Source organism: Hypanus sabinus, unplaced genomic scaffold (genome assembly GCF_030144855.1).
Source record: "Hypanus sabinus isolate sHypSab1 unplaced genomic scaffold, sHypSab1.hap1 scaffold_1011, whole genome shotgun sequence".
NCBI lineage: Eukaryota > Metazoa > Chordata > Chondrichthyes > Myliobatiformes > Dasyatidae > Hypanus > Hypanus sabinus.
In genome coordinates this window covers 66760-80547 of record NW_026779063.1, presented here as the reverse complement: position 1 = coordinate 80547, position 13788 = coordinate 66760, and the positions used below count along the sequence as shown (strand labels likewise).

The window sequence follows — 13788 nt, the reverse complement described above, 5'->3', positions numbered from 1 at the left end:
TCTTACGGCACGGTCTATGTCTCGGCTCCTGTTCATGCGCAGCTGCAGAGAGACCATCCAGCGTGTGCGTGAATTCAGCCGTGTCCCCGGTGGGATTCCCTTCCACCCGCCACCCGCGCTCTCTCCTTCCAGCACGATCACATACTCCCGCCTCTCTCAATCTCATCCACTTTCCAGCCGTCGTATTTGACAGTCCCAAATCCTGTACTAGGCAAAGACTGTCTCATGTCTGATTGACTTTTCCTCGTGGTAAGTTGTTCAGAGATTGGTAAATATTTGAGTAAGGATTTGATGATAAATGAATTTTGAATACTAAGCTTTTGACTTTGAGTTGGCCTGCCCACACCAGCCAGTGGATGTGGCGCACGGAACTTATTCTCGCTCCTGGTCTGAGACTAATCCTGTTCCGCAGTGACCTGCCCGGGACCTCTGGTATTTTTGATGTATCGGATTGACAAGGATGAAAATGGAGCTGGGTGGGTTTTAATCTTGCGAATTGCCCAAAGTTTGGTGACATTGTGGACTGTGTGGAAGATCGCCCACGGATTCACTGGGATATCGATCAGTTGTAAATGTGGTTGGGGAAAAGGGAGAAAGAGGTTAACCCGGGTAAGTGTGAGGTTTTGAGCTTTGCCAAGTCAAATGTAAAGGGGCAGCACAGAGGTGACGGCAGGAATCTTAAATGTCGACCTACAAAGTGACCTTGGGTCGACAGGGCATGTTAGTGAGTGGTAAAGAGTTGACTTCTGACGGGCCTTTGACAACATCCCTCTCATGAGAGATTCATTCACAAGTTTGCGATGCATGGGATCCACTGTGAGTTATCTATTTCGAATCCTAATCCACAGAATACAGAGGGCGGAGGCCGCTGGTTGGACGTCAGTGATCAGTGGAAAAATCCGGAAGAAAACCGAGATGATAATCTAGGCTTTGTGTGTTCAGGACATTATGCCTGGTAATTTTGGAAATTGGTTTATTATTGTCACAGAGAGAAGACAGAGCAAGCAGTTCAACACAAAACAGACCCACAGTGTTTTCCCGAGTACATTCCCTCTGGTACTAGACATTTCTACTTTAGGTGGAAAAAAGGTTCTGTCAGTCCACTCTGTCCGTGTCTCAGATAATCTGTCCTATCTCCCCTCTTCTTCCGCCGCTCCAGGGAAAACAGCCCACGGGTCCGACCGACCTCTCGTTGTAACACACGTCATCGAAACCGGGCGGCGTCCTGTTGACCCTCTCTGGAGGCTCTCCAAAGCCCCGGCATCCTTCCGATAATGTGGTGACCGGAACTCGACACAATCTGCCTGATACAGCCCAGTCTGAGCATTATAATGTTGCAGCATAACCTCCTGACTTGCTGACATAACGCCCCGACTAATAAAGGCAACCATGGCATTCGGCTTCTCAATCATCCTATCAAACTGTGTAGCCACGAGTAATGACACTGGGCCCCAAGATCCCACTGCTCTGGGCGTTGGCTTTAATAGTGTGAATTCTCTTCGCATTTAGCACACCAAAGAACAAAACGTTACGGTTTTACTGGGTTAATCTGAATCTGCCCTTTCTCCAACTCATATCTGTAACTGATCCATATCCCAGTGAATATCCCAGTTTTGGCTCCTTATTTAAGAAAGGATGTGCTGACATTAGAGAAGGTTCAGAGAAGATTCACTAGAATGATTCCGGGAGTGAGAGGGTTAACATATGAGGAACCTTTGACGGCTCTTGGACTGTACTACGGGACCTCATATCGAATGCTGAAAGGCATGGATGTGGCAAAGTTGTTTCCCATGGCGGAGGAGTCTAGTACGAGAGGACACGACTTGAGGATTCTCGGGCGCCCAGTCAGAACAGGTATTGAGATTTTTTTTGGCCAGAGGGTGGTGTGCCCGAGAGATCGATATCAGATGGTGAGGAGGAAGTGTAACACGGGACGTCAGCTCCCCCCTATTCTCCCCACAATTCCCTGTGATCACAGAGCAGAAAGCGTTTTAGATGCGAGTGGGTAGTAACGGACACGTTGGGGCTGTTGGAGATGAGGTCGGCAACGGAAAATGGGCATCGTGGAGGGAGGGCATGGCAGAGAAGGGGAGGGGTGTAGATCCCACAATATCGCAAAAACAAAGGGGTTGTTTGTGGACTATAGCGGACTGGAGACAGACTGAGCTCTGTTGACATCAATGGATTTGCGGTTGAGAGGTGACCAGCTTTACGTTCCTCGGCATTTACATCACCGAGGATCTAATGCGGACTGTACATAGCGGCTGTGCGGAGAAAAATGCACAACTGCGCCTCTTACACCTCGGACAGTAGACAATGTTTGGTATGGGTCCCCGAAACATTGGAACTTTCCACAGGGACACAATGGAGAGCATCCAGAGTGGATACATCACTGCCTGGTATGGGAATCTTATCCCCTCAATCGCAGGACTCTTCAGAGAGCGGTGTGGACAGCCCAGCGCATCTGTAGATGTGAACTTCCCAGGATTCAGAACTTTTACAGAGAGAGGTGTGTAAAAGGGGCGTGAAGGATTTTCGGGGTCCCGAGTCACCCCAGCAACCAACCGTTCCAGCTGCTAACATCTGAGATCGTGTAGCACAGCAAAAAAACACAGGACCAACATGATCCGTCTCAGCGCCTTCCGTCAGGCCGTCAGACTGATTCATTCACGCTGATACAACTGAATTTCTAAGTTATATTGACAGTCCTGTTGTACTTAATGTTTCTTAGAAATTGCTATAAATTGCACATTCCACGTTTAGACGTAACATAAAGACTTTATGACCCAATAGGCCAAATAGTTTAATTCTGCCTCTCTATCCTATGATCGGATTTCAAGATCCTGTGTTACTGTGTTTCAACATCTCGGATGATCTGCACTGGGCATGTAACCGCGAAGGAAGTATCTTCATCGGCAGGCATCTTGGATTCGGAACCTCCATTCCCCCGAGTGTGGTCAGCTGTTACCTTCCCTTTATGATTCAGACTGCCAGTTATTGCCTGTCAACATTCCTTCATGGAATGTCTGCCGGTGAAGGGCTCGCGCCAATCACTCAGTGCAAAGCCGTAGGAGATCCGTTTCTATGACTACTGTTTGTGATTTTATCTTTGGATTTCATCACTGTGGTCTTGTTTATTTCGAGTCTCAGTCGGAGTGTATTCTAGACTCTACTCGGCCCTTGCCTTCTCCACCATCCATATCTCTCTCGGGACAGAGGGGATTGCAAGGTTAGGGGTTTGAGGGGATGTGGTCTGTCATTCAAGACTCGCGAATTTCTCGGGATCTACTGTGGGGAGCGCTCTGACTTGTCGCATCGCCGCCTGGTGTGGAGGCTGCAACGCAGAGGGTCGCCAGAGGCTGCAGAGGTTTCTAGGCTCAGCCAACCCCATCACGGGCACAACCCTCCCCTCCATCGAGGACATGTTCAAGCAGGAATGCCTCGAGAAGACCGCATCCATCAGCGAGGACCCCCTCCCGCCGAGAAATGCTCTATGCTCATCGGTACCATCGGAAGGTGGTACAGGAGCCTGAAAACTCAGCAATTTACAAGCAGTTGCTGCCCCTCCGCCATCAGATTGCAAACGCTCCCTGAACACTGAAACACTCCCTCGGTATTCACCTTCATTGCAGTATTTATTAGTTTTCCCAATTCGCGTTAATTTTACATCATTGCAGCGTGCTGACGTCACGTTGAAGTTGTACATGACGTCGGTGAGACCCCGCTTGGAGGGCGGTGTTCAGTTCTGGTCTGCCTCCTGTACGAAAGATGACACGGATGTGGGAAGAGTGCAGGGGGAGATGAACGAGGATGCTGCCGGGACTACAGGATCTGGATTATGGAGAGAAGGCAAGAAGGATGGGCTTTGTTCCTTGGAGCGTGGCTAGGAAGCCTGGAGAAGCACAGGTAGGGTGAATGCGCAGTGTCTTTTCCCCTAGGTTGGGGAATTGAGAGGCAGAGTCCTCAGAATTGAGAAAGAATGTGTGGAGAGAACGGAGAGAGGAGAGGCAGATAATGGGGTCTGAGGGGAAAGGGACGTGCTCAAAGGGAATGAATTAGGGAGAAGAAGGGGGAATTGAGAAAAGGAGCGGAAAGTGGGAGTAAATGGGGGGATGGGAAGAGTGGGGTAGAGAGGGGAGGTGTGGACCAAAGGAGAGAGGAAGAGTGGCGTGAGAGAACGGGGTTGTGAGTATTGGAGGAGTCTGAGCAGCGGAGGAGAGGGTGTGAGGGGATGAAAGGATGTGTGAGTAACAGTGCAGTAGATTGAATGGGGAGAAGTGGGATGTAGTCACTTGATTCAAATCGGCCCGACAGTCTGTTGACAGAGACCTTTGATCTCTTCTGGAATATCCTGGTATAAACGTGCCGACTTTTTACAGATGAATCTGTATGTACTGTTACAACTGTAGCTCTGTGAATGCAAGTTGCATTCTCTGCAGGTGTGCCATTTAAAGAACATCTTGTACAGAAGATCAGGGGACACAGTCCTATCAAAGAGAGGTAGACAATTTCAGAAACAGAAAAACAGTTCCAGCAAGTAACCGGAGACCGTCGCCAAACCAATCCCACGAATCTGAGCTCTCCCCACAGACTTCTGTCAGCCTCTGATCTAATCCCATGATACCGCGCTCTCCCCACAGACTTCTGTCAGCCTCTGAACTAATCTCATGATACCGTGCTCTCCCCACAGACTTCTGTCAGCCTCTGAACTAATCTCATGATACCGCGCTCTCCCCACAGCCCCTAGTCAGCCTCTGAACTACTCCCATGATACCGCGCTCTCCCCACAGCCCCTAGTCAGCCTCTGAACTAGTCTCATGATACCGCGCTCTCCCCACAGCCCCTAGTCAGCCTCTGAACTACTCCCATGATACCGCGCTCTCCCCACAGCCCCGAGTCAGCCTCTGAACTAACCTCATGATACAGTTCTCTGCCCACAGCCCCTAGTCAGCCTCTGAAATAATCCCATGGTACCGTACTCTCCCCACAGTCCCTAGTCAGTCTCTGAACTAATCTCATGATACCGCGCTCTCCCCACAGCCACTTGTCAGGCTCTGAACTACTCCCATGATACCGCGCTCTCCCCACAGCCTTTTGTCAGCCACAAAATTAATCTCATGATACCGCACACTCCGCACAGACCCTCGTCAGCCTCTGATCTAATCTCATGATACAGCGCACTCCCCACAGCCCCTAGTCAGCTTCCGAACTAATCCCATGATACCACACTCTCCCCACAGCCCCTAGTCAGCCTCTAACCTAATCTCATGATACCGCGCTCTCCCCACAGCCCCTAGTCAGCCTCTAAACTAATCTCATACCGCACTCTCCCCACAGTCCCAGATCAGCCTCTGAACTAATCCCATGATACCGCGCTCTCCCCACAGCCGCATGTCGCCTCTGTACTTACCTCATGATACCGTGCTCTCCCCACAGCCCCTATTCAGCCTCTGAACTAATCTCATGATACCGCGGTCTCTCCACAGCCCCTACTCAGCCTCTGAACTAATCCCATGGTACCGCGGGGCAGTTCCCAAATCAATCCCGACAACCCTGCATCCTTCAACAAGCTAGACCCACTGTTCCAGTCTTTGTCCGCGGCCCTCTGTCAGTTTCCAAAGGTAAATCCCACCCCTAATCACTCCCCACGGCCTCGTGCCGCTCCCACACCACGGACCTGTAACAGTCCAAACCTCACCCGTCTCTGCATTTTCCAATCCAGTAAGTTCTGAATCGAGTGACGATAGAGATGGACACAAAATCCTGTGAAATTAAATCCCTTCGATTAATGTGCATGCAACGTCCTGGGAAATGTTTCACTGCTAATGTAATGGTTTCTCTGTAGCAGCAGTGATTTTGTGTTATGACGAGAGATAACGGGGGTTTGGAATGTGCGGTGTCCCATGACTGGAGGTGTTTTCATTCCTGTGAGCCCGAGAGCGAGGGATTTGCGGGCTTTTGTTCGGCGGAAGATGGAGAAAGAAGATGTCAGAACGGGGTAATCGTAGACTGCAGGCCAGAGCGGACTTGGAATGGGGTCGAGAGTCGACCACGCCCGGGGGAAATCGATGGAGAACGGACGGACGGGAAAACAGTGAGCTCCCAGGAGCGCATTGGACTGTTTCGTTAAAATGAGTCCAATTTCCCTTTGTTTTCTGCACTGACCCTGTAGTCAAATGAAGAATCATAAAGCCCAGTCGTTTAATTGCAAATGGTGAACTGCTCGTTATTTCATGGGATTGATTTGTAACCGGGCAACACATCCACACAAACGTGATTTCTCAGTTTGACCGGGCCGGAGGCAATATCATCCCACGACCCTCAAAGGCATACTGGTCGAACCTGTCTCCAAGTCTGACCACGAGAAACTTGAAGAGATGGGACACAGATGAATTCTGAGATGTGACGGTGTGGAGGGAAATTCACTCTATGTCTGACCCCGGGAGTGTGTGATGGGACGCTGTAGAGGGAAATTCACTCTTTGTCTGACCCCGGCAGTGTGAGATGGGACGCTGTAGAGGGAGATTGACTCTGTGTCTAACCCCAGAAGCGTGGGATTGGACGGTGTGTAGGGAGCTTCACTCTGTGTATCACCTCGGGTGTGTATGCTGGGACGCTGTGGAGGGAGATGCTCTCTGTGTATGACCCCCTGAGTGTCTGATGTAATGGTGTGGAGGGAGATTCACTCTGTTTCTAACCCCGGGAGTGTGTGATGGGACGCTGTGTGGGGAGATGCACTCTGAGTCTGAACCCGGGAGTCTGTGATGGGACGGTGTGGAGTGAGATTCACTCTGTGTCTGACCCCGGGAGTGTGAGATGGGACGGTGTGGAGGGAGATTCACTCTGTCTCTGACCCCCTGAGTGTCTGATGTGACGGTGTGGGGGAGATTCACTCTGTTTCTAACCCTGGGAGTGTGTGATGGGACGCTGTGTCGAGAGATTCACTCTGTGTCTGAACCCGGGAGTCTGTGATGGGACGGTGTGGAGGGAGATTCACTCTGTGTCTGACCACGGGAGTGTGTGATGGGACGATGTGGAGTGAGATTCACTCTGTGTCTGACCGCGGGAGTGTGAGATGGGACGGTGTGGAGTGAGATTCACTCTGTGTCTGACCGCGGGAGTGTGAGATGGGACGGTGTGGAGGGAGATTCACTCTGTGTCTGACCCCGGGAGTGTGTGATGGGACGGTGTGGAGGGAGATTCACTCTGTGTCTAACCTCGGGAGTGTGCGATGGACGGTGTGGAGGGAGATTCACTGTGTCTAACCCCTGGAGTCTGCTATGGGGCGGTGTGGAATAATTCGATCTATTCGGGAGACAGTTACCTCTTCCTCGGGTGAATTTATTTCGAGGAGCCTTGCATCAAGGTTCGAACAGTGTTCCCTCGCTCCATTATAAGGCTTCTCCAAGGAAGATATGAAATAACACCGATTCTCGTTTTCGATCCAGTTCGGAGGACATGTCTGCTCTGCAAAACAGTAACAAAAAATAAATAAAAGAACTGTATCTTCCTCCCTAACAGCCATTGCAAAAGTTCAACCTCCCTCCACAACTTCCCATCCAGGATTCAGACAGCAGGTGTCGCTGCTTTCAGTCCTTCCCATCACAGACACCTGGGGTCAGATACAGAGTGAAACTCTCTCCAGACCGTCCCATCACACACTGCGGGAGCGGACAAACACAGAATGGAACTCCCTCCAGAATACCCCAATACTCCCGTCCGTGATAAGATCGAAAATGAATCACTCTCTGCTTCATCCCGCAGCACACTCCCGCTGTCAGGCACAGTATGATACTCCTTCTAGCCGGTGACATCACACAACACAAGGGGTCAGAAAACGACAGGCAGTCCCTCCGCACCGTCCTGTCACGGAGTTATCTGACACAGAGCGGAACACCAACCAGGCACGCGTCACCGTTCCCGGTGTCAGACAAACACATAACGCCCCCCGCCCCCACCAAAGGCACTCACCCACCCTCCCATCCCGCAATAGCTTCTCATCACAGGTAACTGTGTCAAACACAGAGTCCCATCATATACACACGGGGTGAGACACCGATTTAAGACACCTTCTGATCACACATTAACACCGTCAGACGCAGACTGAATCTCTCTCTCCACGGACCCATCACACACTTCAGACTTCTGACGTGGGGAGAAGCTCCCTGCACACCCATTTTATACGCTTCAGGTGTCAGAAGTGTGGTGAAGCTCCCGTCCCCACTGACCCATCACACACTCCGGCAGTGAGACACACAGTTTTTCTCCCTTTAATAACCCTCGTCACGCACTGCCTGGGTCAGACACGGAGTGGATCTCTCCCTCCGTGGCTTCATCACACCCTCCTGCGTTCAAACCTGTAGTTAAAATTCCTGCACACCGTCCCGTCACACATTTCCGGGGTCAGATTCTCCCTGTCACTCTTTTCAAACAGTGCAGTCTCATCGCACACACCTGGGATCAGGTACAGAGTGAGTCTCCCTCCACATCGCCCCTCACTCACTCCCTGGGTAACACACACAGTGAAGTTCCATTTACACCGTCCAATTACTCACTCCCGGATTCAGACACAGAGTGAAGCCCCCTCTGCACTGTTTTGTCACGCTCTCCCAGCTTCAGTTTGAAGCTCTCTCTCCACGTTGCCATAACACACTTCAGGGGTCAGACATGGGGTGAATCTCTCTGGGCAGTGTCCCATCACACAATCCCGCTGTCAGACACAGAGTGAAGATGGATCCACACTGTCCCATCAGACATTCCCGGAGTAAGTCATAGAGTGAATCTGTAATGTTACGTCTCACAATCCCGTGGTCAGACACAGAATGAATCCACCTCCACAACGTCCCATCACACTCTCGTGGATTCAGTGATAGAGTGAAACTTACTACACACAGCCCCATCACGTACTCACTGGGTCAAACACAGAGTGAATAACCTTCCATACCATCATTTCACACACTGCCAATGCCAAGTACAGAGTGACGCTTCCTCTCTCCATGCCTGCCCTGTGATGAGGAGCGGGTGAAAGAGGGGGATCGTGCCTCACCTTTTCTGCTGGTCAACAATTCACAGATTTGAGCCTTGGTTTCGTTGACAGATCTGTACTTCGTTTCCATCTCAGTGAACTGGTGACCGAGATCGCTGTGCCTTCGTTTAAGATCGGAGAGATTAAAGTTGAGCGCAGAGAGATTGTTGAGACACATTCTCTGGGTAAAATCCAAGTGGGAAATTTCCGATATCTTGGATTGAAGGGTTGAGTTTAACTCATTGCAGTTTTGGTCGGTGGTGATCTCTGACTGACGAATCTGTGGTACTGAGAGAGATGGTGAAGGATGTTTAGAGTTTATAGTCACACGTGACTCAGCGTCACACTGAGGAGCGGGTCACAGAGAGTGTGGTGTCAGTGTCACGGTGAACGGTGTCACAGTGAAGGATGTGCTGGTGGAACAGTGAGAGGCGTCGGCGCCACCCGAGGGGTTATCAATGTCCTGGTGAAGGTTGTCTTGTTGTTACAGTGGGTCTGTGTCAGTATCGTAGTGATAATCGATTCCCTGTCCGAGTTGCTGTGAGGAACGTGTCTGTGTCACTGTGATAGGAGTTTCTGTGCCCATGCGAGAGGGGTACCGGGTCACAATGAAGTGTATGTCGATGACAAGGCGAGGAAGATGTCAGAGTGAGGGAAATGCTGGAGTGAGGTGTCTGGCAGTGTCACGGTGTGTGGAGTATCGGTGTAATGTGTGGGCGCTGGTCTCATTGTGATGAGTGTGTCTGTGTCACCGTGAGAGGCATGTCATGTCCACGGTGTGTGTCCGATTGTCACGTTGAGGTGTGTGTCATTGTGATTGAGAGGACTAAATCAGTGTCATTGGGAATTTATGAGTCGGTATCACGGTAAGGGTCTTGCCTATGTCAGGGTGAGGTGTTTGCAATTGCCTCAAAGTTAATTTAGATTTGATTTTAACTCGTGGACTGATAGTCGACAATGGCGTTGGGTCCGGTTCATCTCCTGATTTTCTTCCCAAAGGAGTTTGTAGCTTCGGTCAGAGGTGATCTGAGATGGTGAAGGGTGTTTGGCGTTTATAGTGCGTCAGCGTCAGCGTCAAGCTACTGAGCGGGTCACGGAGAGTGGTGCGTCAGGGTCACGATGAAGGGTGCGGTGGCACTGCGAGGGCCGTTGGCACCACCGTGAGCTACGTGTCTGAGAGAATATATTAGGTTACGAGCGAGGTTTTTGTTGGTCTCACGATGGGGGTTGCGTCACTATCGCAGTGATAGTTGTTTCCCGTCACAGCGAATCGGTACTTCAGTGAAAGACGTGTAAATGTCATTGTGATATGTGTTTCTGGGTCCATGTGAGAGGTGTACCGGGTCACATTGCGGTGTATCTCTATGCCCCGCTGAGAGATATATCGGGGTCACAGTGCAAGGATTGACGGTGTTGCAGGAAGAGACTCGTCGGTGTCATAGAGTTTGGTGAATTGGTGTGACATTAGGAAAAATGTTTCACCTCCACACGTCCCATCACACTCTACTGGATCCGGTGATAGTGTGAAACTACCACCACGCAGCCTCATCACACACTCACTGGGTCAAACACAGAGTGAATCTCCCTCCATACCATCTCTTCACACACTCCCGATGACAAGCACAGAGTGCCGCTTCCTCTCTCCATGCCTGCCCTGTGATGAGGAGCGGGTGAAAGAGAGGGATGATGCCTCACCTCTTCTGCTGGTCAACAATTCACAGATTTGAGCCTTGGTTTCGTTGACAGATCTGTACTTCGTTTCCATCTCAGTGAACTGGTGACGGAGATCGCTGTTCATTCGTTTAAGTTCGGACAGATTTGAGTTGAGCGCAGAGAGATTCTTGAGACAGGTTCTCTGGGAGAAATCCAGGTGGGAATTCTCCGTTATCTTGGATTGAAGGGTTGAGTTTAACTCCTTGCAGTTTCGGTCGGAGGTGATCTCTGACTGACGAATCTGTGATACTGAGAGAGATGGTGAAGGATGTATTGCGTTTGCAGTGACACGTGAGTCAGCGTCACACTACATTGTGATTGGTGTTTCAGGGTCCATGTGAGAGGTGTAACGGGTCACATCGCGGTGTATCTCTAAGTCACGCTGAGACATATGTCGGGGTCACAGTGCCGGGTTTCACGGTGTTGCAGTGAGAGACGCGACTGTGTCATAGTGTTTGGTGAATCGGTGTGACATTAGGAAAAATGTCGATGTCACGGTGAGTGTTGTGTCTTTGTGACGATGAGGGTTAAATCGGTGTTTCGGTAGAGTGGCTTTTGCTGTCCTGAGAAGAGATGAGTCGGTTTCAAAGTGATGAACGTGTCTGCGTCACAGTGAGGGACGCTTCAGCACCACGTCGGGAGGCGTATCAGCGTTACGTTGAATCGTACTTCCGTTAGGTTGTGTTCTTGGCATCAGGTTGAGGGATATATCGGTAAAATGTTGAGGGATGTGTTGTTGGGGGTTGTGTCGGTGACACGGTGAGGCCTGAGTCGTAGTCATTCAGAGAGACCCGCCAGTGCCACAGTGAGGTGTGTGTTGACATCACTGTGAAGGGTGCTTCCGGGAAATGTTGGGAATGTGTCGCTGTTACAGTGGCCATTTTTATTCTCTGCGGTTTGGTCGTTGCGACCGAATTGAAACTCACCATGAATCCTCCAGCAGATACCCGTGATAATGAGGGTCGCTGTTAAGACGCAGATTAGCCATATGCTTGGGTCTGATCGGTCTCTCCTTGTGGGCCGCTCACTGCCCATGTCGTCTGTGGAAAAATCGTTCCTTGTCTTTGTCAATCCATCGTAATATTCCTTGATCTACCCCCCCCCCCCCACTGCTCCTCTCACCCTTTGAGTTCAATTCACTCACTTTTGCTCATGCAGAGCAGTGAGCGTAAATCACAGAACAGAACAGACCATTCGGCCCGGAATATGTGCTGTACCAGTTATACTTCATGCCTAAATTCTTCTTGCCTACACAATGCTATTCTCCCTCCAAAACCTGCACATCCACGTGTTTGTCAATGAGCCAATTAAACGAATTTATCTATTTGCCTCCACCATCACACCTGGAGGCACATTCCAGTCACTGACGCTCCCTGTGTAAACAAAACCTTGCTCTGCATCTCTTCTGAATAGATACACCCTCTCCCCTTCCACTCCGTGATATTAGAGATTTCTCTCTGGGGGAGCAATGCCCCAGTTGCCTGGTCTTTCTCTGTCTCTCCTCATGATAGAGACCTGCATCAACTCTCCCCTCAGCCTGAGATACATATGAAATAATATATGAAATACATACCTATCGCATGAATGTATTTTACTGATATTCTACATCCACTTGCTGTCTTTCGATCTTCTACATGTTAACTGTGTTTTGTGCCGTGCGTGACCTTTGCTTTTGTGTTTGGCACCTTTGTCCTTCTGTAAGGCAGACTCGTTTGGCTGTATTCATGGGCGTTCATGCATTTTTCAATTGCGATGCAACTTCTATTAGATTGAACCCATCTCTTCTGTACAGGTTTCACCTTCTTTGGAAAGAATCCCAAAGAAACAAATATCCGAAGCCCCCTTCATTACGGATCGCCTCATCCTCCCCACCCTGCTTCCATTCTGACTCAGAGAACCATGCTCAGCGCCAGAGACCTGACCGTTGAGACTTCCCTCACTGGTCTTACCGCGAATCGCTGTTTTTTAATGTGCACTCGTCCACCCGTGTGTGTGACATTTACCTGGCTCCTGATCCCTGCTTGGAGACGCCAAAACCATGTGTCTTTCTGACTCAAAGGGGTACTCAGAGGGTAACTCCATACAATCCTATCTACCCTCCCGGAGTCAGACACCGAGAGAGGCTCCCTACACAACGATCCACCTCACAATTCCCTGATCAGGCATGGAGTGCCGCTCCTTCTAAATTGTCCTGTCACTCACTCCCGGGGTCAGACACAGAGAGAAGCCCGCTCTTCCCCGTCCCAAAGCTCACTCCCGGAGTCAGAGAAGAAATGAAGCTGCCTACTGTCTCATCGCACATAACGGGAGTTAGACATCGAGTGAAACTCCCTCTACACAGTCGCGTCACGCATTGTCAGGGTTCAGCCATAAAGAGAAGCTCAATCCACACCTTCTCATTTCACGCTTTTAGATTCAGATGATTTGTGAAGCTCCACTCCCTGGAATCAATTGAGCCACAGAGCCGACTCAGAACCGAGAGTAGGAACCAATGGGAAGGGACAGGTGTGAGCTGTAAATGTGGAGGTATCTAGGGGATGGAGTTGGTCACGGAGATGCGGAAGAGCGCAGTGGATTTAGGGCGTGATGGAGACATGGAGGTGCACAGAGGAGGACCTGTGTCACGGAGATCCGAGGTGTTTTTGAGGGGAAGTTGATAATGGAGGTGGGGAGGAGTGTGTAATTATTAGGTCGCAGGACGTGTCCGTGTATCATTATCACGATGAAGAAAGCGTCGAGCACAGCGGAGAAGTGCGTTAGTGTCACCGTAAGGCGGTTTCTGTGCCCCGTTGAGGCGGTTGCGCCCTGTCCTGTTCACAGTGTGTGTACCCCCGACACCGATTGTACACCAAATCCCTCTCTCCTTCAACACTTCCCACTATTCTCATTATACTCCGCTCCCTTCTACACTGAGTTTAAAGAGGGCCTGGGCTCCAAATTACCAAATACACCATTGCCAGAACACAGCTTGTCCAAACCCACATGCAGCAGATCCTTTCTATTCCCAGCAATATTAGCCTGTCGCCAGTTTAGAACTGAAACCCGGGAAC

The 13788-nt window shown here is 50.4% G+C and overlaps 1 protein-coding gene across 1 annotated transcript; it reads right to left on the bottom strand.

Moving 5' to 3' along the window:
• Nucleotides 1–4297: 4297 nt before the first annotated feature.
• LOC132386128 (oxidized low-density lipoprotein receptor 1-like) lies at nucleotides 4298–9258 on the bottom strand. Its single transcript, XM_059958423.1, has 4 exons — nucleotides 9047–9258; nucleotides 7325–7467; nucleotides 5699–5763; nucleotides 4298–4487 (listed from the first exon to the last, which is right to left on the bottom strand). The coding sequence occupies exons 1-4, from the start codon at nucleotides 9201–9203 to the stop codon at nucleotides 4298–4300; spliced, it is 555 nt and encodes a 184-aa protein (XP_059814406.1). The 5' UTR covers nucleotides 9204–9258.
• Nucleotides 9259–13788: the final 4530 nt, after the last annotated feature.